Raw genomic sequence first — 27,950 nt, forward strand, 5'->3', positions numbered from 1 at the left:
CTTGGATGTTTCAAGTCAATCCAGTCAGTAAGCTTGCACCAGTTTTATTAATTTTCATTATTTAAATTAAAATAATCGTCAAATACTTCAAACTTGTATGTGGTAGCAAACTGTGATATTTTGTCTGCGATACACCAGCCACCCTCCCCAAAACCATTAGTTGCAATGGTATCTTGACCTTATGACCCCTACTCAGCGATATCTATCAGGATCAATGGCCTACTTGTTTATCTTCATTACAAATTATGACAGCAAGAATGACAAATATTCTCAGGTTCAGTGTTTGTATATACTTTAATATAATACTATATATAGATTTGTTTTATCAAAAATCAATCATTTATTCTGTGACAGGTACTTGTGTTTGGTAAAATACTGCCATATCTAACACAAGTTTATAGTGTTAAGTTGTATTGTAAACTCATACACAGTTTTGAATTGTAATCTGTAGTTAAATATAAAATACAGTTTTTATGCGGTGGTTTATGTTAAGAAGTACAACATTATAGTTGTACAACAAAGCTGGGTGTAAAAAATACCTACTTAATAGGTAAGCAAAATATTTATTTTAACAAAATGCTTTTTTATTTTGTGTGATTTAGATTTAAATCCAATTTTAATATTAAGAACATGGGAATATTAATTCACTTAACCAATGTGTGTGCATCATCTAGATTGAGTTCTCCTAGTTTAAATTTTGGATTTACAACCATCCAAGAAAAGATTTGTTTACGGATCGGATCAGATACAAGTAGGCAAGTGAATTGGAAGCTATTGTGAGCTATTAAAGTCTTAACAAAAGGGTATTTAGTCCTGAAATAAATGGCAATTTTATAACACAAATATCTCTGGAGAAAAGTTGATAATGAAAAAAATTGTAGTCATTTTTAATAGTTAAAATATGAAGTTTATTAAAAATGGCAAATCCCAAACCAGGACATTTGGACAAAATTTGGGCAAAAACATCTTATCGATATACATGCATCAGGCATATTCTCTAAATGTATGACCCTTTAGAAACATTCAGAACAATAGGTTCTAGCTTCTTAAGCCATATTCTAATTCTTGAAATAAATTAATCTTTTTAAACAAAAAAGCTTAGAGGAAACATTTTTATATTTATAACAGACTCAAGAGTAAATTTTGATACATATTTTTTACCTTTTCTTTCCCCGGACTTATTTCAAATCAGCTGAGACATCATAAGAAAATTAAATCTAGCAAAGACATTTTACAAAGTGAAATCCAAATTTTATTTTCATGTGGACCTTGAATTCTGTTTGAATAAAACCCTTTACAGTGTAATGGAACAAAGAAAGTTACTGTGGAGGGAAATGAACCCACATTAGTTTCCGAGTAACACCTGTTAAAAAAGACAATGAAGACAAATCAGCGACTCCAAACGTACGTAGCGCAAAGCAGCTTCAATTAGTTCATAGAGCACCAGTACAGTGTTCCAATGGTCCAGGTTCATATCCCACTGCACTTTGATTAATCAAATCTTTAAAACATAACAAACTTTTGGAGTCTAGTCTCTCAGTATTGTGCGCATAGCTCTCTCCTCTTGTACCCACCCTGTCCAAAAATATTCATTAGACAAAGTTTCTAGAGTAATTTTTCCAGTTCTTCTACGGAAGTCACCGGCAGCTGGCACTGGTAGTTCTCACAGACATAGGCTGTGGCTTTCCCGTCAAGCTTTTCCAAGGTGGGCAGAAGACTCAGCTTGGAGCAAAGGAAAGAATCCTTGTTCCCATCCGCCAGCAGGAGGATTTTGTTGGGGAGGAAGCGAGAATGCACACATCTAATGAGGGCTAGGGCGTCTTCTGCATCTGGCTCCCCACGGATGATGATCTTTAAAAAAAAAAGAAAGATGAAATTTTAACAGTTACTGTGTCATCTGGACTTATCTGTTTGTATTTTGACAAATCAAGTGTTTAAGATTTTACAAGATGTCTCATTTGAAACATGTCAAACATTGTGAGGCCAACTTTTCGATATCTTTGACAATCTCCAGGGACAGATCTGAGATAAACGCTAAATCCATATAATCTTCCGATTGCAACATCGCACTCTAAGTTACTTACTGTTAAACTAGAGTTCTGTCGGTACAGTGACATCTCTCTGTCGAAGATGAAACGATTGAATGTGACCCCAGAGTTTTGTTTTGTTTTGGTTTCGGTTTTGGTTGATTCCTGTCAGTTTTCTGTTAAATATTCCATCATAATATCACTCGGGTAAATCCACAGTCATTTATTTACTGACAAAGGAGATGTAACTTTGTCAGTCCTGCAATTCATCCAATGAGGTCAAGCTGAGCTCTGCCTCAATATCTACCACAGATAGAGAGTCAGAAAACGAACAGTTGAAGTTGTCTTGATGATCTCTAATGTGGGGTCACCCTTAACCTCAAAATTTAAAAGTGCACAAATGCCATTGTGTCCTATTTGTACATGTGTGTGCTTTTGATAACTATGCCACTCAGATTACAGGGAAGGTAGAATTGTAAAGGTGCATAGCAACCAATACAACTTGAGAAACTTTAGAGTCATGCCTGTTCTTCTTATACATGTGTGTGTACACGATCCAGTCTAAAAGTAAGTACACTTTAGTGACAATACCATCAGTCATTCTAGCACGGCCATGCTCTGAAGCAAACAAAAACTGGACTTTGGGTAGCACTTTAATTTTCTTACATACAATGAATACAAATGGATGCACTCGGACATTTGTTCACAGAAAGCAATTTGTGCAGTTCTTCATCTATAGGTTAATTCAGTTTGTCCACAGCGATTCGTCATTCAGCCCCTTTCATTTTATCATTCACAATCACACAGTCAAGATACCCCATGCACTTAAGCAATAAACTCCAAGAAATCTACTGCAGTGGTCGCGTAAAAAGGGGGATAGAGAGAAAGGAATGGTTTACGATTCAACGAAGACCACACAACCACACAATAAAACCCATTAGGGGACAAACAGATCTTAAACCAGCTGCCAACGACAAACATAATAAAAGATACAGATGTTTAGAGAACGCATTTGATGGTGTACATGAAAACAACCTCAAGATTTGCAGATACTGCTAAGATATGGCCCATAAAAATAAGGTCTTGGGTTGATGATAAGTCGCAAGGAGGGTGTAGATACCCGTGTCAATGCCAACATTTCAAGGAGAACCGAACGATGATGCATCGCATTCCTGATAACTTGTGTTGCGGGGGCGGACATATCACGAGTGATAAGAGTAACTTGTGAACGATACTCTTTGGGGTATTAACTTAACCAGCGCATCGAGGATAACGATGGGTTGATCTGAACTGAATTCTGGAGATTCAGGATGTTGGGTAACATTTTTGTCAGAGGGAAATTTACTGCCTTTGTAAAGCTTCCGGGAATCTCCATCAATGAGATAATAATAGAGGTTTTCCTTGAAACTCGGGACCAATCTTGCAACTCAAAGTTTTAAATATGTGGCAAGAACGGGCATCTTAATCATTATTTGCTTTTCAAAAACCTATATATCTCTATTTCAAGATGTTTTGCTTTGCAATCTTGATAACAAACCCATTTTTGGGTAAAATGTCCACCTTAACAGTAGTTATAATACTGTTTCTCAAAATGTCTAAACCTGTACTCTTGTTTATTTGCACGCTTGTTCATCTCAAACAGTTTTAAAGTTGACAATTTATACTTTAACTTGCAAAAAGGTTATGTTGTCGACTTGAAACCCATCCTGCGGAAAGTTTTCAAGAAAGCTTGTTTTTCAAGAAAATGTTTTTCAAAATTCTGGAGCAACATTTTTACCAAAAGTTCACATCCAATTTTGATGGAATTCGGTTAGTAAATATTTACTTCCATATCTAAAATTCAGCAACTGGAAAGGTGTCAGGCTGACACGAGAACTCTTGCATTCTTCAGTAGTGTTGCTTGGAAAGGTGTCAACCGTGCGAAGTCTGCGCCATCGCTGAGTGTTGTTGATTGTTGTATCAATATTTCAATCAATGGCTAGCTCCTGTCAGAATCCCCCCAACCTAGATTCCTGTAGGTTTTGGCATGCCAAGCCCTGACGATCTAAGGCTTGGACAATATTCCTGTCAGCTTTCAACACTTCTGCCGTTGAATCATTCAAGCATTGATTCAGTGCCAGTTTAAACCAAAAAAAAGTCCTGCTTGGTTCTTGTTCAAGTTTTTGGAAACTTGTAATATGCAGTCCTGGTTGTGCACTTCAAGAAAATTGTGAATAAGGATAATTTATATTCCAATGGTGGAAAGTTCTTTGTAGTGATATGCAAGGCATCGTTGGTCTACGACATTTAACAATTGTTGACTGGGATTGTGATTTGGGCACACTGCTTTTGCTGGTTTCAAAGGACAAGCTTGGGAGGCGCAGTGCCTAAAACGCTCGCCTCTCACCGCTGTGGCCGGGTTCGATTCCCGGCTCGGGTCATATGTGACTAGAGTTGTTCGTTGATTCTCTCCAGTGCCATGAGGGTTTTTCTCTGGGTTCCCCAAATTTCCTCCCTCTGAAAAAAATCAACACTTTGATCTGGCTGTGCTCCATGGTAAGACATGGGTCGTATGCTGGCTGCCTAAGGCCGTAGGCACCTTTTTATGCCTTGGGCTCGACCATGTTGTAGCTGCGTTGTTCACAAATCAGCTTCTGCTGCGAGTATGGACGATTAGTCCCCATAAATTTGTTTATTTATGTACTGACTGTCAGTTGTGACTTTGACTGGACAAGCGTTTCTAGTCTTGTCTTGTTGTGACACATGAGAGATGAATGGCATTTCACCTGTTTTGGAGTGTTGTGCTTGAACACCAAAGCAGACACCATCTCCGGTAGAGCCACGGGGATCTTGGTCAGTCTCTCCGTGAAGACGGCAAAGAGCTGATCAGCCCTAGCTTGCCAGTCCTGACTACCCGTCATCTGGGCTAACCTGAGCAGGTTGAGGGCTGAGACGGAGTTGGCGCTGGGTTCAGCTCCGTCCTGATCTGAAAGTATAAAGAAACAGATTCCATGTGAAAGGACTTTGCAAACTGAAAACAATTCACAAGCATCCCTATGAGAATTGTTTTCATTTCGCTGAAAGAACACTTACTTTTTTTGTGATCCGTGGACAGAACTTTAAAACGGTGTTTGTGTTCAAAATTCCGTAACTTGAAAAGTACATGAGTGATTTGAATGATTCTTGTACTAAAAGAAAGCTTAATGACTAGGCTTTCATATCCTAGATTTTGAAAGTGCTACAGGCAAAACTTCATTCAAAAATTGGTCCTGCCATTTGGGTTTCGTCTTTTTTTTTACTCACCCTGTATGAACATATGTTAACTTATACAAAATGTATGCTGCTCGAACTTAAGCATCTCTTGTTTGTGAAAAATTGTTCCTTTTTTGTACAAAAGCAAAACTGATAGATATTGATGTTGGTCTCAAAATGTATAAACTGAAGCAAAGACCAAGGAAAAACTCACTGTGTTTGTTTGGTTTTGTTTAAAGAATTTAAAGAATTAAACTCTATGATAAAGAAACACAACAACGCGTTTTCCGACAACTGTTGTCAACAGTGTTTACTGTTCTCCTTGTAAAACTCTGCAGTTTTACAAAGAAACAAAATTATCATTTGACAGGATTGACTGAGGAAAATTGTGTAAATTAGCTGGGACAACCTGATTAATTTCAGATTACCACACCATCATCAAATCAATATTGAAGCATGGATCAGACCAATAAATAACTTGTTAAAATCACTGTTGTAACTCCATTCCAATAATCAATTTAGTGACATTTGTTGGGATAAGGGATTATCCCTACTTAAAGGATTAGACTTAAGCCCTACTTATCCACCAGTGACTGTTGTTGTTGGGCAAACAGGTACTGAAGGATGTAGCACAATAGCGAAGTGTGCCACAGCTCAGGGCAAGGAGACCAACAAAATGTAGGTACAGATCTTTTTAAAGGGTTTGTCAACAGTTTAAGAGGATAGTCAACATAGTTATGCAAGAAAGTATCATTATAGGACTGACAACTTAAGAAGTAGTTCAAAAGTAAAAAGTATATGACACCACTGTGATAAAACAACCGACACTATTTCTATTTATTTATTATTTTAACCGGGTAGCCCATTCAGTGGAATCTACTGGTCTCCCATGGGGCCCAGTAAAGAGAAGACAATGTGAAGAAATTACAATTTTAGACATGGGTGGAAAACCCCAGAATGGAATTTTCTGAGGAAAACCCACAGAATCAAGTAGGGACTGAAAACCCAATCCACATATTGGCCCAGGCGGGATTCGAACCCGGGTCACAGCGGTGGAAGGCGAGGAAAGTACCGCTACGCCAACCTGACTCGATCCCCATTGCAGGTCACTCCTTATGTAACTCCTTATGGAGCCCATTTACTCTTGGCTGGAGAGAGTAAAGCCAAGTTTGGGTAAAGTGGCTTGCCCATGGACACACTGTATAAGTTATGCACAGTCAGCTGAATATATTACTTGCATGTCAATTATTGCACACAATAGGCCCGTCCTTAGCTCTCACGAATATGTCCAACAGAGACATCTTACAGTTTCTGAACGAAGTCCGTACTAATTTAAACCTCAAGTCTAGACTTTCTCCCCCAAACAATGTCTTGCCCTTTGACCTCAAAACCTAGCTTGAACCCTCCTGAGTCACGTCAGAAAAAGAAGGAAGGATTGAAGATGACATTTTAAAAATTACACATGCCGATAAAGAAAATGAAAGTGCATGGGCGATGTAATAAAAGATATTTTCGCAAGACAGCTGTGTGTGTTATGTGGACATACCAAGATAAAAGAGATTGCATTCCATTAAAATTCATCAGTTAATCCCCAGCTTCGGTACAGGGGGTGGAAGGCAAGTGATTGTGCATTTTGTTCAGTATCAGATGATAAGATTTGTAACTCAAGACAACAGGGCTAAATTTTATTAAGCTCTACAGCACAGAGATTTTGCTTAACACAGAAAATATTTGCTTAGCGAAAACAGCCGACACTCCAGTCAAACAAAAGTTACCGGCATATAATGCTAGAAGTGAAATCGCGGAAATACAATAATGATAATGAAGATATCTCGTTCACAGCGAGTTTATGTCCTATTCTGACGTCTAGGAAAGCCTTGTGTAATCCTCATCTGGCGTTCTCATTTGCAGAGAAGGCTGTAGGATTCACAGCATTCCTGCAACCTCACCATGAGATGTGGGCAGCCGGAGGCCTCTGAATTAGAAGACAGATGAGGATATATCAAGGTCTATAGATCGCGTGTCATGCAGACAGAAACAGGAACCAACAGCTATTTTTTACAGCCGTGCGGTTTTGCGAGTAATGGATACACAAGAGGTTTTTTTAGGGAGTTTGTTTTGGGGTGATAGTATTTTTGTACTTGTGCCAGAAATACATATCTGTGTTGATTTGTGGTATATACAAAGCTCTGTAGTTGTATATGATCTCTGTTTCTGCTAACTTCCGGGAATCAGAAGTAAGCAAAACTTGTTTGCAATAGTGAGAACATTACTGCTGTCAACAAAGCAACATCAAAAACTTAACCCCTTATTGCTAAGAAAACAAAATATATTCATGTCAGAAAATAAATGGGTGTTATTAAAAGGAAAGTGCGTTATTAATTGAAAAAGTCGATAGACTGCAGCCAGCATAATGATAGTAATGAATGGTTTCTCACTTTAGTAAACTCCTGTGCAAACAGAAACGTTCTGCTTTGCTTAATGCGAGGGAACGATCACTCACGACGGTTCACTGTGACAATTTTGACCTGGTAAGGCCGACTGGTAGGGTCGCCTTTCCGTGAATCAATTCAAGCGCTGCTGCTGTGTATTTGAAATCAATATAGTGTAATTATATGCTACCGTGATTAAGCAAAAAAGGCAAAGCCAGTGAGGATCGATATTCTGTTTGCCGTTTTTTTACACAGCTCTCGTTTAGTTACGACCGGTATGCACGTCTCATGCCGGCTACTGTAAAGTCTATCTTTAGTGATGTCCAGGTACTTGTACAACCTAAAATAAACCGTGTCGTTGGCCGTAAAGTACTGACCCGGTTCTGGGCTTGGAAAAACCTGTGATGAATATTTCAGCGGCAGCGCGTCTGTTGGCAAGTCTTTCAGAGCTGAATCAATTTCCGACGGCAGAAGCGCAAATGGGGCCCATGCACTTCAAGCATGCGAAGGGATGTATCCTAGCATCTTAATTCAACAGATGGGGAGACATTTTAGGACTGCATGTCTTGGAGTCGGTATCGAGGATTAATCATCATTATGGCGCATTTGCTGGCGGCGGTTTTCATTTGTTTGGAGTGCCGCTTTTTACGAGGGGTGCTTTGGAAAGGACCGAACAGTAAACACAGTGACCAATGTTTGGACACTAGTGTTAGTCTTTCTGTTGCATCAATTTTATGATACATTTGGATCAAAACAGTGTCTGAATAGTACCATATCCAAGAAATCACAATGTATGACTTACTTATATAAAAAAATAAAATAAAATTGGCAATGCTCATTTAAGAGTCATTTAGCTTAAATATTTATAAATATTGGCAAAACCAAACTTTTCGTGACATTGAATTGCTCCTTAACTTCTAATAGGAAAGAAATGACATTTGTGCGCAAAATCAAAGGTTCTTGTTCTATTAGCTCTGTGCACCAACAAAAGAGGGCGCGTTATTATTAGATGTCTCTGCCTTGGATGGTACACTGCATGTGTGTACTGTACTGGTTCGCACGCGAAGTACACACAACTAATTCTATCCTGAATGTGGACAAAGCTAAGCCATAGCGTCCTCACGTGTGAGCGTCAGGCATCGTCGTCGAATTCAACTTGCGATGGTCTCCCAGACTAATCCCAGCCCCCAATAACTTTGGATCATTCGAAATATGCAGTGGATGGACCAGGAACCACTCTAGGTCTCCCCCAACTCTCCTTTTCAGGCCGTTGAAGGGCTACTAAATGTGCATGGAGCCTTAGGACAAATTTCCAAAAACTTTGAACTGCATCGTGTTTTATGGTATTCTTCAGTGTTCCATGCCAAGTGCGAATTGTCAACACACGCAATTGGAATACCAAACTAACCTTCTAGTCAATATTTCTTTTCAGGGCTGAAGTTGGAAGCCACGAGACCGTACAAGCCAAACGGCCAGGGATCACGCCCAAAAGTCACAATGCTAGCCCCACTAGCAAATGTTGCCAACAAAAAAGTGGGTCGAAATATAACTCTGTGTACCCGGCCTGAATCTGTCAAACGTTTCCCATCTGCACCACATGGGATATAGGTGGGCTGGTACCGTTGCCTGATAAATCATCGCTATATATGGCAGGCATGTGGGTTTTATATACCCCAACAGGTGCCGAGATAATAACACGCTATTACCCATCCTGCCTAATGCATTTCTAACTGAAAGACTGGGTTTTTTTTTCTATCATCTTCCAAACTAATTACCTCCACGAAATGTTAAATTCCTGAAAAACTGTTTGTGCGCGGGGACACCATTTCAGAGAAGCACGATAGATGGCACGTGTTAAGTGATTTTCATCGTAAACAATCGTAATGTCAAGTGCGTGTTCTTGATTGATACACTTGTTGTTGTCTTCTGGAAGTGTTTTTGTTAATCCTAAAAGTGAACTTAATTTTTCTCAGTGAGTGATACTGTATGTCCGGAGCATTTCTTAAATGGGACAAATTTTATCTTAATTTTGCTAAATTGGCCAAATGGTCTGTTTTTCTATATTTCTACCTCTATGGCCCAGGTTCGAATCCTTCTCAGGCCGACACATTAATTCAGTTTTCAGTGCTTGTCTGATTAGGTGAGTTTTCCCTTGAATACAATACATGTACTCGGTTTTCTGCCCACCTCTAAAATCAACACATGTACTGGGTTTTCTGCCCACCTCTAAAATTAACAATATTTGTTGTCTATCATCTTGTGTTTTTTTCAGGCTTCCAGCTACTTTTGGGGAACCCTTGGTTTCCTCAGCAAGAATTAAAATTAATGAATTATTTCCATGCTGAATGAATAGTGTCGGGCTCAAAATTGACATATAACGCACGGGGAGGCTCTTGAGACTAAAATGAGGTGACTTATGTCTCCCCAGGTGTTCCGTTCGGAGAAAGGCATCCTGCAAGATATATGCAAACATCCAACGATTCGCAACAGTCCAGAATAAAAGCTCGGCTGAATTGCCAAGCTGTGACGACATACCGTGAGGCAGGACATGTGTTTTACACTCGACACTTTGGAGTTTGGATTTGCTTGGGTGCGATAGATCAAGCTTAGGGGCAAGGACAGCACAGCTGTGGCACACGTCAAGCTAATTCTGGCGAAAAGGTTCGGTCTGTGCTATTGACATTTCTCCTATAATCTGCTGGTGATTGGCTCAATTATGTTTTGACGTCTTCTGTATGTTAGCAATTTTTCTTCTGCACATTTCGTTAGAGTCTGAGGTGTCAAAGTAGTCACAGAAATTACATTCCCATAAATATACCACAAGGATATCACGTGTAGAAAGGTAACATTTTTGCCATTTGCCAAGCTAATCATGAATACTTATGTACACTTTAGTGTAAACTTCTGCGACGAAATATTTGGACATAATGTCCCACATTACAACATAAAAAGGATATATTATATAGATTAAAAAAAACATTTTCCTTGGAAATATGTGCAACACCGGCATCTGATAGGATCACTGCTGACTTGTGAAGATGATCAGCGCATACTGACTGAAACGTTGACTGTTTATCCACTGGTTCTTGCAAGAAATATCTCGCTGTAAACCACTTTCCCACACAAATACAAATATTTCCATGGTGGTGCAACAATCTTTCAAGTAAACTCTTTAGCCATAAATCTTACTTGAAGGATAAAGCACAACGCAGATAATATCTGTGAGATGCGACTCAATCCTCTGGGTAATTCTGATTTTTCCGGACTGCTTCCAACCCACACATTCCAAGCCACACAGAAAGCCAAGATTTCTTGGTCAAGCATAATAAATGATTGCATTGGTTAATGCATATTGATAGCCAATCAATACAATTCATGGAAAAGATTGGCACTTGTAACGTTGGCGTGAGAGTCCATAAGGAATTGATAAGGTTTAAACGCCCACGTCTTGCCTCCACCACTGACAAACAGGCAAGCAAGTCCTTGAAAATGTTGTTTAAGCAAATCTTTAAATTTGTTTAAAAAAAATGTTGTTGCTTATGATTTGGTCTTAACCACATTTGCTGAACAAAAGGAAATATAAGTAAGACCACTGTGAGAAAAAAAACCAGGAATTTAAAAAAAAAGTTAATAAGGGGTTTGACCAGACATGAGAATGAATTTCAATGAAAAAAAAACCCAGGAAACTTGTGCAAAAACAGGAAAAAGATGTGAAATCAGGCACAAAAGCCCCAAACCACGCTCAAAATAAATAAAAATGTGGAAATTTGGGAAACAAAAAATCAGGAATTCCTGTTTAAGCAGGAAGATTCTCAAGCCTGATTTGAGGAAGCCAAGTGAGACGTAACTGTAAACGGGGAACTTTTTGGGGTGTTTTCCCTTGCAGTTTCGTGGGAGTAGGTTTATGGTGTTGGTTCCGGTTAGGATATCTTGAAATAACTTTGTGAAATCCCATTATGAGCGATTAAATAAAACTAGATGTTGACTTTTATTAATATCACTGATTGTGCACTTCGCCCTTTTCAGTCCTAATTGAATTCTTGCCATCACTTCCTAGATATCACCTTCTTCTTAATCGCTTGCTATGCAGCAACCCAAAAAAACCCATTTCATTAACATTGGAGGATGAAGAATTAGAACAGGGCATCACCTCAGAGAGTCAAGTTGCTGAAGGAATGTCCCACGTATCCGGAGCCCAGATACATGTATAACGCGATCCTCCCACAGACAGTTTGCAACTGCCACAACGCCGGATTGATTACGGATTACGAAAACCGGTGGGGTTACAAAAGCAACATGTCAACTTACAAGTTTACAAGATGGATGCTGTATAATCACCATAACCGCGAGACAATTTTTTTTTTTACAAGACGTAGGAAAGGGAAAAAAAATGGGGCTGGATTCCTTCGGATGGCATATCTCTCCTCTGCGGTGACAGATGCCACATTCTAACATTTCCGCAGTTGACGAGTGGCGTGTGGTTGATAAGAGCGGTTTATGATTCAATAACAAGCTGGCCAGAGGCCGTGGAATGGCTCTAGATGCTAGCACAGGCTGGTTTTTATGAGATACCGCTTATGTAGTGTACTTTGACTTGTGATAGTCAGCGTTGACCCTAACCCTCCCAGGTCGTTGGAAAATCCTTCAGGAGGTTGGGAAGGATCTGCAGGAGTTAGGAAAGTACTGCCAAGACAGTCATACTTTACACGGAGCTTGGAGGTCAGAGAACAAAGAATGAGTGTGCTATTGGTATCTTTTCTCCCAATTTTTTCTTTACCCCAATGGAAGAAAATGTAATATCTGTGAAATTTTAAAAACTCAGTGAGTAAACCTGAAAATATATTTTTAAAATCCTATGGGCTCCGTGCGCCAACAAAAGAGGGCGCATTTTTACCATTTTCGGGAGCCCAGAAGATGGGACACATAGCGTGTGCATACTGTAATGTGCCAAAGCTATTAGCCACAGCGTCTTCGCGTGAGCGTCAGGCGTAGTCGGTGCACGAATACGTTCAAATTTAACTTGCGATGGTCTCCCAGACTAATCCCCACCCCCAATAACTTTGGATCATTCGAAATACGCAGTGGATGGACCGGGAACCAGTCTAGGTCTCATGATCTAGTAATGGTCAAGGAGATTACAGACTAGGAGTTCTGGATCATATTTCTCTAAAAAATTAATTAGATATCATGGTTACTGGGCTCTGTCACGGACATTACATTTTCTTTCATAACGCTGATATTTCCACCTTATATATAATTTTTTTTATCCTTACGCTTGGAGTTGAATATCCCAGAGAAACTTGACACTGCTTGACTTCAAATGATACATCAAATTGCTGCGGGAAAACAGTTTGAATTTAAAGGGATTTGTGCCATTTTTTGTTCTTTTCCTATCTACAGTGACAAGTAACAGTTTCTAATGGAATTAGTGCCCTCGTGTGCTAGGAAATTGCATGGCCACTTTAAAAAAACACGTATACTGTACAACATAAATTTATAATAATAATAAGGGAATAAATATGTGCTTGGTCGGTATTAAACACTCTGTTTAAGAGAGGTTGGAGTCTGGATGTTGATAATTACCCGAGCCAAAGGCGGGGTAATTATCAGCATCCAGATTCCAACCGCTCTTAAAATGAGTGTTTAATACCGACCAAGCAAATATTTACTCCCATTCATAAATACCTTTTCGGTCAAAAAATAAAAACTCTTCGGTCAAAAACTCAAAACAAGTCAAAAATTATAAATTTTCAACAATTTTGATCAACAAAACACCCCTCTAGCTGTACAATGGTAATGCCCTCTGGTAAACAACTCCTTATATGGAGATTGACGCGCTCGTCGCGCGTTCTGCATGATGTGGTGCACAACGCAGATGTAACGGTGTAGTGTGTGAATTTAGGACTATGAAATACTGACTCAATGGTAGTATTGCGCATGCCTACATGAGGATTGTGAACGCTCAACCAATAAAATGGTGCAGGCATTGGATTTCATAGAAGTCAAAATTTCATGTGACACTGGAAAAGTGTTTGAGACCAGCCAGCCATGTCTTTATCAATCGTTAAAAACCGGCCATGTGACGGGCTCTCGACCAACAGGAAAGGGTAAACTGTTTCACAATTATCATCCCTGTTCATCAGGCAATGTGACCTTTTTTTCTGTAGCAATTTGAGATCAGTGCAATCTGGTCTCTACCTTCACAGGTATCCATTTATACTCCTGGGTGGAGAGAGGCAATCGTAGTAAAGTGTCTTGCCCAAGAACACGAGCACATCAGGGTTTGAACCCAGGTACCATGGCACATATATGAGTCGAACACTGTAACTATTGGACCACGCGGCGCTCCACAAAGTTGCACGGTTATTGCAAATAGTTAATAAAAAATGCACACTGTACAACCCATGAGTTTGATTAAGTGTGAAATTGACGTCATGGTTTGATTTAAAACAGTTTTTGTATGAGCCTTGAAAGTTCAAGCACCAAGACTTAGCTATAGCTATCATGCACAGTGGAGGATTTTGGAGGGTATTCGGCATGGTTGCTGGCAAATTTTTCCAGGGAGTCTGGTTAAAATGTTAAAGTCTCTTACCTTCTTTCAGTCGTAGTTTGATGGAGGGATCCTTACTTGACGCACCATAGTAGCCACCATTCTCTGCATCCCAGAACAGCTCATCTTGTTTGGTCTGGAGGGAACCGGCGCATTCCAGCCAGGACTGGTCATAGCAGGCTTCATACAGGTCCAGTAGACCTCGGATCAGATTGCAGTAGTCATCAACGAAGCCCTCGATTGGCTCAGCTCTGTCAAAGACAAAATGACATCAATGTTGGATTGGATAGAGGAATTGAGTGCAGTGGGATTTGCACCGGGACCATTGGAATAATGTACCGGTGCTCTACCAACTGGTATCCAAATTGGTCTTTGCTCATACGGCACAAGTGAGAAGCTAGTGTGCCTGGTTGGTATAAAGTGTACGCATGATTTAGAGTTTTATTTGAAGCCTGTGGAGATTAGTCCACATTTCTGATCGAAATGACGTCACAATGTCTAAAGTTGACTCCGATTGGCTTGCGTGCGGGTCTCATATTTGCATGCTAGGATATATCAGACGTTCGCTGTGTGGCTCTGCACGCGTACATGTCAGATACTCAGACTTATGATTCACTTGGTCTAGATATTCTCTGGGACAGGTTCCTTACATCTGTGTGACATCTCCTTGCTCGTCCGTGTAGCAACTCCTGATCAGGCATCCCGTCTGACTGTTGTAGAGATGTTCCTTGATGAAGGAGGCTGCTTGGATGGCCCTAGAGGTGTAGGCTGGGTCTCCAAGAACTTGACCTCCTTTGGCAAAGCCGGAAATCATAAGACCTGGGATAAAAAAAAAGAGGAGAGGCATTCACACAAAACAATTCCCAAGATGTTTTCTTTCAGTGTAAAATACATGGAGTTAACGGAAATCAGCTTTTAAAGCAAATTTCCAAACATTGAAGTGCTGAGGATCCAAAACATTTTAGAGGTGTTGTTATTACCATTCCAGCTGGTTAAGACTTTGTCGTCCAGGTGTGGCTTGGGTCTCTTCAGTCGCTCGTTGTACAGTATCTCCCTTGCTTTGGACAGCGCCCTCTCTGTCAACGCCTCGTCCAGGTTGAAGCTGTTTGCGGTGATGGCTAGCGACCCGCGCACGATCAGAACGTTCTTTTGCTTCAATTCACCGTGAGGATCCTGGGTGACCGAAATTTCATAAAATTATTTGGCATGTTCTATAATGCAAACATTTGACAACAGAGATTACATGCACATACTCGCATCCTCAAATTTGTGCCGCTACATGATGTATTAGTTAATGGTTCTCATTAGTAGGACACAGCGCCCTCTACAGAGACTCGCTGCGCAATCTCACCTGCTCAAAGTTCACGTTCCCCCCCTTCCTGACGTCGTAGTGTTTGCAAAACACGTCAGCCAATGAGACGCCATCGCTGCCTTCGACGGCATCGGAGAGCAGACGACGGACCTCTTCTTCTTCCCAGACGCAGAACGCTCCCTCCTTCTTGTGCTCGACATCATGGGAAGGGTAGGAATCGGCGTCTTCCGCACTGAAGAAACCACCCGCCTGTCAAAAAAGCGTGATCAAGCTGAAATGCTTGGGTTGAGATACGTTGAATAATTCAATACCTGGATATTCAAATTTCTATTTGATGAACTATTCGTATATTCGTAGTTACTGGACTATGTTTAGTAAGGACATGTCATAATTTTGCTTTTACAATGAATGTGACATTTGGATACAATATACTGTTAAATTTTGGCAGATCCAGGAATGTTTTTTCTCAAAAGTTGTCAGAGAATTAATAAGGTCCATAAATCCATACTGAATAAAATACCTTGCTGCTTAGATCTCTTGAGACGTACTTCAAAATACTGCGGGCGACATCTGCAAACGTCTCATCCTTTGTGATCTGTAATGAGAAAGGCGATTAATATTCTATAAGAATACACAGAACAAATTTATTAAGAACAGGTCGGTGGTTAGGATTACTATCACACAACCGTTTTATTTTGAGTTGCACATCGTCAAAGTGTTTTGTTTCCATAGGTAAAGGCACGTTGAATTATTATTATATTTACAATACCTGATAGGCCTCCAGGTAAGACACAGCTAGCTGCCCCTGATCGTACAACATCTTCTCAAAATGCGGCACGTGCCAAAACTCATCGGTAGAGTAGCGATGAAAACCCTACACAATGACAAAATATGGCCAACGAGTGTCGAAACTTAGCCGTGAATATGCATGAAGTACATATAATAAATTCAGGACTATAACATCATGACCAAAAATGAATATACTCATGAATATGTAAGAATATATTTAAATTAGCGAATATAAATTGACTACATATTTACCTGAGCAATATGGTCATACATCCCTCCTTTAGCCATAAATCGCAGCGTTTTCAGACACATTTCCAATCCTTCTTTTCCCTCTGCAGTCTCAGGCTTGCTAGCGTAATGCCTGAACATGAAGTTGAAGTTGACTAAAAACAAGACAAAAAGGAAAAGTGAAGACAATGGAAGATAATCCTTTTTGTGTATGCATCCAATAAAACTGCAACGAAGAGCAACTCTTAAAAAGAGAACCGACTACTTATTTTAAACTTCTTTTGGAAAGAATGTAGTATCCAGACGCCACTTCAGCGGCTACGTACAAATTCTAGGGAGGGTCAAGAACATTTTCAAAGTATTCCCTAACAAAATTGGAAATGTTTTTCAGTCCCAGATTCATGTCTTTTCAACATTTTTTGCAATAGCTGACCTTCATTGAGATGATATATGATGAAAAAAGGGGCGTCGGGATGCAACACGCTTTCCCTTCTTTTAATTAGTAAGTTCTTTTAGTGTGAAACAATAAACATCAATACTCTTATATGTTTTCCATTTATACTTGAAGTTGGTATTTAAAAATATCCAAATTTACATATGTCCTTTTTGTAGTTTGTACCTGGTTGTGGGAATTTGGGAGCGCCGCCAAATCCCCCGTACTGGGGCTCATAGCTCTGTGCCAGCTGTCTGTAGCAACGGCCGATGCTGGCATCTACGGCCAGGGTTCCTGCGTCCGATGGCGCCTTGGAGGTGGTTGCCTTCTGCAAGGCATCAAGGATCTTGCCGGCTTGCTGCGCCATCTTGTCTGGCTCTCTACGCCACTGGGTGGGCAAATAAACCAACGTTGAAAATTAATAACCATTGCTGTTGAATGAGATCCTTAGAGTCCCTGAAATTTCAGCTGGTATGGTTTCCTACATCTGGACTCACAATGCAGAATTTGATGTTCCTCTACCAGAAAAACTGACCAAAACACTGACTGAAATTGAGTCTCAAAATCTGAAGATGGAGGCTGAAGCCCAGGTTTCAGATTTAAATAACTTGACCTAGGTTAAATGACTTGACCTTATGTGATATGCTTAGAAAGCTACAAGAAGTTACAAATCGACTTGTTTGAAAAACACTATTTATTAATCCTGACAATAATTGTTGATTTACTATTTCAACTGTAAATGTCAAATGATATTCTCACCTGGTTGACAATGCTCTGGACAATGGTGCCAAACCCCGGCCGGCCAAAATGATCGGTTGGCGGGAAGTAAGTCCCTCCTACGATGGGTTTGAGGTCAGGGGTCAACCATACACTCATTGGCCAACCACCACCACCGCTAGATGCCTGAACGAAAGAAAATAAAGTTTTAGAATGGTACCACTATGGACCTGGCCTGTGATCACTAGTTTCAAACAGTTGAGAGTCTTGGAGCTAATCTGGGGTACTGCTGATGGTACTAGACCTTCTAATGGGCTAGGAGTTAGTTTTAAATTCAAACATTGGCCAATGACAGAATTGCATTTGCCTATAAATATGTATGAGGTGTATTAGGGATAATGCTGATTGGTTAACTGCTGACCTGTATGAAGGTCATGTAGACCCGGTCAACGTCTGGCCGTTCTTCTCGGTCCACCTTGATGCTGACCAAATGCTTGTTCATCAACGATCCAATCTCTTCATTCTCAAACGTTTCCCGTTCCATCACGTGACACCAATGGCATGTGGAGTAACCGACTACAGTCAGGAAATAAGACTAGGCAAGCATTAAACAAAGCTGGCCACTGAGCGCTCAAAATTCTATTCAATCAATTCACGGGAAGTCTTTTCATGACTCTGGTGTACACAATGGGCCGGATTTTATCCTGGATCAGGACCTCGAGTGGTGAAAAACATGCAAAACAAGATCCGAACAACTTTACTCAGTCTTTAGCAGACAAAATTCTCCAAAATGTTCATTGGGCAAAGACAAGATCCTCAGTATTTGAGGTCTCAATTCAATTATCAGAGGTGATTTTTCTTCCAACATTTTTCACCTGAGAGTGAAGCCAAGTGGTTTCAATTTGAAGCTAAAGACTAGACTGGTGCATGTCCAACTGTTTGCAAAGATTGACCCTTCAGTAGTCTGGTGTCATGACCATAGAGAATGTGGTACCAGACATTTCTTTTGACACGGTTGATTGATGCAGTACTAAATGGGTGTTGGACTGGTTGTTTCAGGTGCCAGTCTATGTTCTTGTGTTGCATGTTTTCAATACCTTCAGTTTTGGGACTCTCATACAGAGTATGGGGGTATGCACAGCTGTTTTCCCACAGTAAACTTATATGCGAGATTTGACCTCAGTGAGGTCAAGCTGTGCATCTCTAGGACTGATGACACAAATTTAAAGAGTTCGAAAATTCAATACAATCTTTTCCTTTCAAACTAAATCTTTCCCAACCTGAGAGAAAGATGAGTTTGTTCTCTCGCTTGGCTTTCTCAAATGCCTCTGGTCCCCATGGATACCTGCACGAAAATGTGAAATAAATAAATGCTAAAAAATTCATGGTCAACAGAAAACCCTGAACACAGATTTCCAATAAGGCTGTCAATGGCAGTTGTTAAAAACAGAAAAATCTGGAGACCTAATAAAACAGAACAATTTGGAGCCCTTATAAATTAATAACACTGCAAATTTTGAGTAATTGTGACATAACGATATCTGCATGTTTGTGTTTGAAAAATTTACTATAAACAAAACCCACCAATCAACAGGGTTGCTGGCATGTTGGAGGAGGTACGGAGACTTCTCATTGGCCAGTCGATTCCTGTAAGACTTCTCGGATGGACCTCCCGTGGCCATTGTCCTTAAAAATGGCAGTTATCCAAAAAAAAATTTTTAAAAATGATGCAGTTATTATAATGTTCTGTTATCCATGGTAGCTCGCCAGAGTTATTGGGGAGTGGGTGTGACCAATATGGATAGGGGGTGTGACCAATAGGGAAAGGGGGTGTGGCCATAAAGGAAAGGGGGTGTGGCCAATAAAGGAAGGGTTAAGGGGGTGTGACCACAACATTTTTCAGCAGACAATGATATAACGAGAAATCTCACAAGTTCAATTATATTATCTTATTGTTGAATCTACAAACCCACACATAGGCCTACCTGAAAAATGACACCACGTTGGTTCTAGTTCTCCAGGCTCCAAATTTGGTAACAGACAAAGGAACACTCAAGTGTTGTCCAAGGAGCCGGAAAATTGGCCAAATCATTACAAGCTGTCGAGAAAAAAAGTAGAATTAGTAAGGATGTACTGAAGACAACTTCACAGTTCACTTCTGTTTAGATATAAGTTAGACGACACGAAGGATGCGGTATAACCATGGTGATACAGTTGCCATGGATATGCTGCATCTCTCGAAATGGCTGAAGAGGCTGAGCGGGCTGAGCGGACTGAGCTATGAAATCTCCGGGACAAAGTGTAAGAAGAACAGAATAGATTAAGTCTGGCACAAAATTCAAAGGGCTTTTTTTATGAATTATGATGTCATGTCTCATGATGCTGTGCAATTGAAAATTTGGAATCAGCACGTCCAGGGTTGCAACTGCAAGTGCAAGACTGTGTAGGATTTTTCACCAAGTGATCGCATTAGCAGTCAACTTCTGTATGCATCCCTAAGGCAGCAGAAACTTATAAGTACATGCATATTATTTCATAAATAAAGATCACAGGATTAAACTGTGCTTAAATTCAGAAAAATAAAGCAACTTATGGAACTTACTGGCGATCACAGAAATTCGCCTGCAGGATGTGCGACACCCAGCCCCGGGTATCCCATTTGCCACACAGTAGAAAGTAGGGGCCTGACTATTTCAAACATAAACATGGCGACGAATTTGCAAAATGTGCAGGAGAGATCGCGGCCTGCCAGAAATTGTGCAAATAAGATCGATCGCTCTGCTGTTTTGAAGAAACAGGAGGTCAAGGAAAAGGAGAGGAGGGTGAGGAATATTGGGAAGTGTTTTGTGGTGGGATTGACGTGTCAGATCGTGCTTTTTTTATACTTATTCTAGCTGCGTTGTTGACAATGTTGAGTCGCCCTGCCTGCCTGCTGCCGCGCCCACATGCATCCGCGCCGCGCGCATGGAGGAATGATGTGTTTGTTATTCCTCCATGGTCTTAATGGTGAAATCGAAATGCTGGCTTCACACCTTTCCGGTGAAATTGGATGCGACAAAATCGAACATGTTTGGTTTCATCCGGTTGCCCGGTGTACGCCGATCGGATCAGTCTGATTTCTCAATGTACACCACTCTGATCTCCGGGATCTGTATGTCTGATGGCCCGATGAGCTGGTGTAGTGATGAACCAGTAAAATCAGAAAGGCATGCGACACCCTCGGCAGTCAGTATTAATCTGTTATATTGGAAAAATATAATTAATTACTCAATTAAGATTTGTTCAAATTTATTTTCAGGTCAAGGAGGTTCTTTCCAAGCCAGTCAAGTTGAGGAGCAAAGATGACAAGAAACTACTGAGGGAATGCAAGGATGTCGTCAAGGAGCTGGAACGACGAGCAAGACTCAAGGAGTTGGTGAAGAAGAAGACGATAGAGGTGATTGGCTGAAGAAAGTCGTGTGACGTGCTGGCCTTGGTCCAGTTTTTGGTGTTTGAACCCCAGTCTATGGCCGCTGTGCACAATATCCTTTGAAGGATGAAAATGAAGAACACCAACTTTAGAGTGGTGATGGCTAATCTCTTTGAATGAATAGTTGAAAGGAAACACAAAAGATTATGGGTAGTTTACCACCATTTAGAAATGGAGATTAACGGTGTAAATTCCTTATGCACACATTTTTTATAATACAGAAATTATTATTTGTTTTTTACATTTTTGTTTATATATTTGAAAAATGTCTTCTACATGTAGGTTGAAGACAGCAGTGATGTTCTTGAAGCTAAGGTTGATGAGTTGGTATCGGCCATCAATAAGTCCAAGCATCTAGTGGTGTACACTGGAGCTGGAATCAGTACGGTCAGTATTGACAGAATTCACTCAAAACATTCAAAATCAGGCCAACTACACTCACTCTTTGTCAAACAAAATTATCCCAAAACCAAAAATGAGGTCTGAAATGTTTCACCAGCAAAGTTTGACATCATTCCAATTTTAAATGATACACACTTTACCACCTAAGCTTTTGTGTAATTGTTGGACTCACAAGGAAGTGCACTGTTCAAACTTCCTCCTTTTTCTGAAAGGAGCATTGTAGCACTCTGACTGCAACCAACTTTATTCAAGGCTCAACACTTTCCATTAAAGATCCAATTTGCTTTGCTCTTAGGCTGCTTCCATACCGGATTACAGGGGACCAAGCGGTGTGTGGACGCTGCTACAGAAGGGGCAAGAAGTCAGGTAAAATTTTCACAAACTTGGCCTACTGCAAAATCTTGATGTGTTCCAAACTTCGGTTTTGTCTTCAGTTTCAGCTTCTAAGATGGAGCCAAAGCCGGAGATGAAACCGACGTTTGGAAAACATTCGAGGAATGAAGGTGTGAAACCAGGCTGACGTTAGTAACTTCATATGATCTTTCCGCAAAATTTCCCCATCTCTTGCATTCTTATGACTTGTCTGATTTTTAGTTTACCCCTTTCTCAATCCCCCCCCCCCAAAAAAAAACCACTTGCCTTTACATTTTATTACCTTACAAGTCAGTCGTGAAGAAAAGATATTTTTGTCACCCAACCCTAAGTAAAACTGTACAACTCTTGCAGGACTAAGTCCCTTGTTGATGCTGATCCAACCCTGACACACATGGCAATCACAGAGCTGCAACGACAAGGCGTGGTAAGTTGACACCCAGGGCCAATATTTCATCGTCACTGTAAAGCAGACAAAGCAGACAAAGTTCACTGCAAAGGAACAATCAGTGTCTTTTGATAATATGAAAAGTTTTGGATTTTTGTTTGACAGTTCACTTGTCGTCTTTGTTAAACTTAATTTATATATTTTTTTCTAATTTGTGCTGTGTGACTACAGGTCCAGCATGTTGTTTCTCAGAATTGTGATGGTTTGCATTTGAGAAGTGGCATGCCGCTGAGGGCGTTGTCCGAGGTCCATGGAAACATGTTCATCGAGGTGAGAATAAGCCGAGCCCTACCGAGCCCAATTTAGCCCAACCCAGCCCAAGCCCCACCCAGCACGAATCAAACCAAATCAACCCACCTTAACCCAGTTCACCCCAACCAAGCCCAACCCAACAGAACCCAACTTAATGCAGCCCAACCCCATTCACCAAACCTAATGCATCCCAACCCAACCCTTTCTAACCCGGCCCAACCCAGTCAAGCCCAGCCCAACCCAACCTAACCCAATCAAACCAACCCAATCCAACCCAGCCCCACCCATCCGTACCCAGCCCAACCCCTTAGAAATTGAACCCTGTTGCTAAACCAACATCTCACACTTGCCATCACAGGTTTGTACAGACTGCAACCCAGAAGCCCAATACGTGCGTCTCTTTGATGTAACAGAGAGAACGGCCTGCAGAAGGCATAACACCGGTCGCCGATGCCATACCTGCGGGGGACCACTCAGGGATTCCATTGTTCACTTTGGTGAGAAGGGAGCAGTTGAACGACCATTGAATTGGCCAGGTGCCGTCTCGGCAGCCAGTGAGGCAGACATGATACTGTGTCTGGGTTCTACACTTAAGGTATGATGAACATTATTACTGTGTCATTGTTCTTCCTCTTTTGACCTAACAAGCTAACTTGGGTAGGACTTGAACCCATAACCTCCTGCTTAGTAGTACAGACGTCTTGGGGTTAGCTGGATGATTACCATCTGATAAGTCATTGGTGTAAATAAAACCCAATATTACAACTTTCATGGTGCCATCTTGTATTTTTCAAAGCTCCCTATATCTAATCATTTCACTCCATGTTTTGCAGGTTCTGAAGCGGTATACTTGTCTGTGGGGGACAAACCGAGCAAAAGCCAAGCAACCCAAGCTGTACATCGTCAACCTTCAGGTAATACTAATCTCCCATTTAAAGTTGGAAAGTGTTCCTCGTTGACTTGCATTATAACAAGTCAAATCTGCCAGCTGGTCAACAAAGTGGTTGGGAGTCCAGAAGTTTACCTTGGAGGAACTACTGACCAGCTAGAAGTAAATGTAATTTCTGTTTTGTTTTTCCTTTTTTTTAGTGGACACCAAAAGATAAGATGGCAGTGCTGAAAATCCACGGCAGATGTGACAGTGTGATGGAAAAAGTCATGTCCAAGCTGGAACTGAAGATACCAGAATACAAAAGGTATATGGCCTACAAAAAATCAGGTTTTATTGAGTTTTTGCCCTTCACAGACATCTGCACCAATAAGATTGAAGGTTCGAGTCCCACCGAGCAAGCTTTGAGTATTTCTAACTAAGCTAACAGCACAGTGCTTAAACAAATTATGTTTTCATTTCAAGCACAATTCTCAGATTGATGATTTCTTGTTGCCTTGGAATTTGCCTTTTTTTCCCCACCAGGTCACATGATCCAATTTTCTCCATGGCAACTCCACTACGGAAGGAGGAACTAAGCACATTCAGCACCAAATTGTTACAAACTCCGATTCCAGAATCAGTCAAGCAGGAACTAGCTCCAGCCGGTTCAGACCGGGTGGAACCAGACCCGACCGGTTCAGACCAGGATGTCAAAGGGAGTACCGGGGATTCACAGGTTGCCGTACAACCATCTGATATGGGAACCGTTAAGAGAGAACTAGCCGCAGATGTGGACAATGCGGGTGGAGGGCAGATAGGGAAGGATTTGTCAGCTCCTTGTGACGGGGACCAGCCAACATCAGTGGTAACCAAACCAGGCTGGTTTGGTAAAGGTTATCACAGGAAAATAACGAGAAGTCGGAAACGTAGGAAATTCTCACAAGAGTCTGTGTGATACTTGCTAGGTAGGATCTGTGGGCACCTCTTGAACTTCCTCATCCCATTTTGGTGTCTTCCTGTGAACTCGAGTTCAACTTGACGTATTGTCGTATAACGTGGAACTGCCAAAAGAAGCCTTTGGAATATTTAGGCTACAAACCGTGTGTCATTGCAATAACTCGAGTTAGACTGTATGACAAGAAACATGCTTGCAAGTAGAAGTTCAATTTGGAGCTTTAGGTCAAAGGTCAAGGGCAATATGCCTAACCCTTACAAACTGTTTCATCAATAGTTTACAATTGACAGGGTAAAGTGTCATCAAATGTGGGCAGTAGCCTTTTTTAGTGGAATCAAAGAGGTAAGGAAATTTGAGGCCACAGTTTAATATTTATTTTATCTAGACTAAACTATGTTGATTGAAATTATTGTTACTTTTTCAAGTAGTTTGTTACTTTTATAAGGATTTTTACTTGATCAAGTAAAACGTCACTTAACCTATGTTTTAAATCTTACACATTCTTAATGGGGTTTGAAGAATAGACTTTTTATTAAAGACAACATATTACGAGGAGAGAAGTTTGTGAGAGGCTTTCTTTTGATTTGACCACTGTGCTCGTTAGGTAGCTAGGGTAATGAACATTTTTAGCTCCTGCCTCTCTTCTTTATTTTTTATTCCTCTATATTTCTTTTATATCAAATTAAGCAAAACAATTACCAAAAAGTACTGTTTCAAACTAATGTCAGAAAAAAAGTGGTAGTGCTTTACATTAAAAAAAAAAATGAATCCCCTACACATTGAATCTGAACTCTAACCTGCTACTTTTTGCCGGGAACATTAAAATTCAGTGCAAAAGAGGGCGCCATTTATTTTTTGGAAACTTTAAAAGAACTTTATAGAGGGCGCCGTCCTTGAAACAAGATGCAAGTTGCACTTTTGCGAGCATTAGAGGGCGCCCTTGTTTCCTGCATTGTCAGTTTTGGCTGACTATAGAGGGCGTCCTTGAATTTTTTATTTTTTTTTAAACAGACGTGCATGAAACGCACTACAGTTTTTGCTCTATTTTTTGACAATCGCACTTAACATTCGACAGATTTGTGATATATATCTTGCCAAATCACCACATATAACTTCTGTTCAATAAATGAGGTATTTCTAGAGTTTTTGTCTGGAAAACGAATATGTTGTTAAACTTGTTTTGTTCCATTAAAGTTGACTTTAATTCGCGCGCTGTCCACACAATCAATTTGGGGGGGGGGGGGGGGGTGGGAAGAACTAGATTAACTTGTTTATATTCCCTGATGAAATTTTGTAGGTTTCTCTAAAACACTATCACCAATCAATTAACAAAACTTCTCTTAAACGAAGTATTTCTGGAGTTATTGTGTCCCGCAACGAGTGTAAATATTTTGATCAGTTGAAAAGTTGACTTCAATTGGGATTGCAGTTTGTTTTTTGCACTTTCACACATCATTGTTTTGCTTATGTTATTTCTATTGTTAAATCATTTCTAATTGACATTCCAAAGTATTGTGATATATCGTGTCAAATTACCAGAGTTTCAGTTCGATACATAAGATATTTCTAGAGTTTTTGTCTGGAAAACGAGTATGTTGTTTGTTCCATTAAAATTGACTTTATTTCGGATTGCATTTCGCGCAGACCATACTCTATTTTTGGAGGATTGTATACTTAATTAATTTGTTTATATTTTCTAAAGACAATTTGTAGATATGTCAAAGACATCAGGACCAATCTATTAGCAAAATTTCTCTTCAGCACAACAAGTGGTTCATGAGTTATTGTGTCTACGACGAGGGTAATTATTTTGATCAATTAAAGTTGATTTCCATTGGGATTGCATTTTAACACGATAAACTGTTGGTTTTTTGGAGGTTTTTTTTACTGATGTTATTTCTATTGTTTGACCATAATTTCTCTTGGCATTCTACAGTATTATGTCATATATCATGTCAAATTACCAGATTTAATTTCAGTTGGATACATGAGGAATTTCTGAAGTTTTTGTCTGGAAATAGAGTATGTTGATTTTGTTCCATTAAAGTTGACTTAATTCGCGCGCTGACCACAGTCTATAGTATTTTTTGGGGGGAGGGGGTGTACTAAATTAATTTGTCTATATTTCTTGATGACATTTTGTAGGTTTTTCTAAAACATCAGGACCAATACATTAACAAAACTTCAACAAGCATTTCTGGAGATGTTTTGTCCACAACGAGTGTCAACTGGAGTTGACTAAAACTGGGATTGCAGTTTTTTTTCGCGCTTAACGCACTACATTGTGTTGCTTATATTATTTCTATTGTTTGACCGTTTCTTTGACATAATTGGCCACGATATTTGACACAACCGTTTGAACCTTGACAGGAACCGTGGAAGAATAAATCTAATATGATTTGAAGAAAATAAGTGTTTTGATCACGACAAATTCATTCCGAATCTTAAGCTATTTTAAGTGAACAAAAATGAAGCACTCTGTTGGTGACAATAACTCCAGAAAAACCAAATGGTATTGAAATGAAACTTCGTTTGGTAATAAGTGTGATGTAATGACAAAAAATGTTAGAAATCGACTGAAACCGTCGAAGAAAAAAAATACACATAACGACTGTACAATAAAACAACCACAGTGTGTCGGGACGCTCCGTACTTTTTGTTACCATCGATTTCGAGGTACTTCTAGAGTTTTTGTTTGGAAAAAAATGGTTGTTGTTTTTAAATTCCATTAGAGTTGACTTCAACTGGGTTTGCATTATTCGCACTTAATCAACACACTATATTTCTTTGTTTATATTATTTGACCATTTCTCTTGGCATTCAACAGGCTTGTGTTATATATCATGGCAAATCACCAGATGTAATTTCAGTTCGACACATAAGGTATATCTTTGACCAATGCCTTAATACAACGAAACGTTGTGAGGGCTAGTTAAGGGCCTACTCACCTCGCTATCCGCAACGACGCCACTGCTGTCGGCCCCCAATCTTCGAAGACATCCGTTTCGATTTGAGACCTTGACACTGCCAAGTCTGGTACGACTGACAAAGAAGGTTTAGGGAGTCCACATTCTGTCAGGTTTCAGCTGATACAGAGGACATCTTGAGAAGTTGGTACTCAATCCGTGCAAAAAGGTGGCTCCATATTGAACACGGGTCTTGTTTAGGAGATTATCATCAACATGCCTCATGATTGTGAGGCACTGGACCGGCGCATTGGGATCCGCCCTCTCAATAGAATGACAGATATCAATAGGATCACCTGTCAATGGTTACTGAGAATTGGTACAAACGGGATACCAAAAATCAACCGAAAATTCCTCGAATTGGTAGCCTGTAGTCGAATCCAGATGACTCATAGTGCTCTTTAGATCTAATTAAATACCAACATTGAAGGAAAATACGATTTTTTTTCTAGAGAGTGGTGGTGAAAGCTGCCACACCGCACTGCACTCAACATAC

The 27,950-nt window shown here is 40.2% G+C and overlaps 2 protein-coding genes across 3 annotated transcripts; one reads left to right on the forward strand and one right to left on the reverse strand.

Moving 5' to 3' along the window:
- Positions 1-270: 270 nt before the first annotated feature.
- LOC119734828 (spermatogenesis-associated protein 20-like) lies at positions 271-27,676 on the reverse strand. 2 transcript variants are annotated; one of them, XM_038208403.1, is made up of 16 exons: positions 27,437-27,676; positions 19,705-19,817; positions 19,304-19,405; positions 19,000-19,064; positions 18,141-18,295; positions 17,762-17,905; positions 17,189-17,390; positions 16,594-16,724; positions 16,322-16,426; positions 16,073-16,147; positions 15,592-15,801; positions 15,221-15,413; positions 14,891-15,059; positions 14,283-14,491; positions 4,793-4,992; positions 271-1,851 (listed from the first exon to the last, which is right to left on the reverse strand). In XM_038208403.1, exons 2-16 carry the CDS (start codon positions 19,809-19,811, stop codon positions 1,606-1,608), a joined length of 2,313 nt encoding a protein of 770 aa, XP_038064331.1. In that variant the 5' UTR covers positions 19,812-19,817; positions 27,437-27,676; the 3' UTR covers positions 271-1,605. The 2 variants fall into 2 exon arrangements, with proteins under 2 accessions (XP_038064331.1, XP_038064330.1); XM_038208402.1 differs by lacking the exon at positions 27,437-27,676 and adding an exon at positions 20,322-20,666.
- LOC119734830 (NAD-dependent protein deacetylase sirtuin-7-like) lies at positions 20,395-25,045 on the forward strand. Its single transcript, XM_038208404.1, has 10 exons — positions 20,395-20,541; positions 21,018-21,155; positions 21,471-21,575; positions 21,886-21,956; positions 22,317-22,389; positions 22,582-22,680; positions 23,021-23,257; positions 23,496-23,576; positions 23,752-23,858; positions 24,077-25,045. The coding sequence occupies exons 1-10, from the start codon at positions 20,425-20,427 to the stop codon at positions 24,486-24,488; spliced, it is 1,440 nt and encodes a 479-aa protein (XP_038064332.1). The 5' UTR covers positions 20,395-20,424; the 3' UTR covers positions 24,489-25,045.
- Positions 27,677-27,950: the final 274 nt, after the last annotated feature.

The sequence above is a fragment of the Patiria miniata genome, unplaced genomic scaffold, assembly GCF_015706575.1.
Source record: "Patiria miniata isolate m_02_andy unplaced genomic scaffold, ASM1570657v1 HiC_scaffold_28, whole genome shotgun sequence".
NCBI classification, from domain to species: Eukaryota; Metazoa; Echinodermata; class Asteroidea; order Valvatida; family Asterinidae; genus Patiria; species Patiria miniata.

What these genes read in the sequence shown, in the direction of transcription:
- LOC119734828 (XM_038208403.1), bottom strand. Translation starts at nt 19,811, where the DNA reads ATGATTTGGCCAATTTTCCGGCTCCTTGGACAACACTTGAGTGTTCCT. An exon ending in AACGTGGTGTCATTTTTCAG is followed by an intron (nt 19,406 to 19,704) that starts GTAGGCCTATGT and finishes GCCATTTTTAAG; the next exon opens with GACAATGGCCACGGGAGGTC. An exon ending in GGAACGTGAACTTTGAGCAG is followed by an intron (nt 15,414 to 15,591) that starts GTGAGATTGCGC and finishes TCGGTCACCCAG; the next exon opens with GATCCTCACGGTGAATTGAA.
- LOC119734830 (XM_038208404.1), top strand. Translation starts at nt 20,425, where the DNA reads ATGGCGACGAATTTGCAAAATGTGCAGGAGAGATCGCGGCCTGCCAGA. An exon ending in CAGAAGGGGCAAGAAGTCAG is followed by an intron (nt 21,957 to 22,316) that starts GTAAAATTTTCA and finishes CAACTCTTGCAG; the next exon opens with GACTAAGTCCCTTGTTGATG. An exon ending in GTCTGGGTTCTACACTTAAG is followed by an intron (nt 23,258 to 23,495) that starts GTATGATGAACA and finishes CATGTTTTGCAG; the next exon opens with GTTCTGAAGCGGTATACTTG.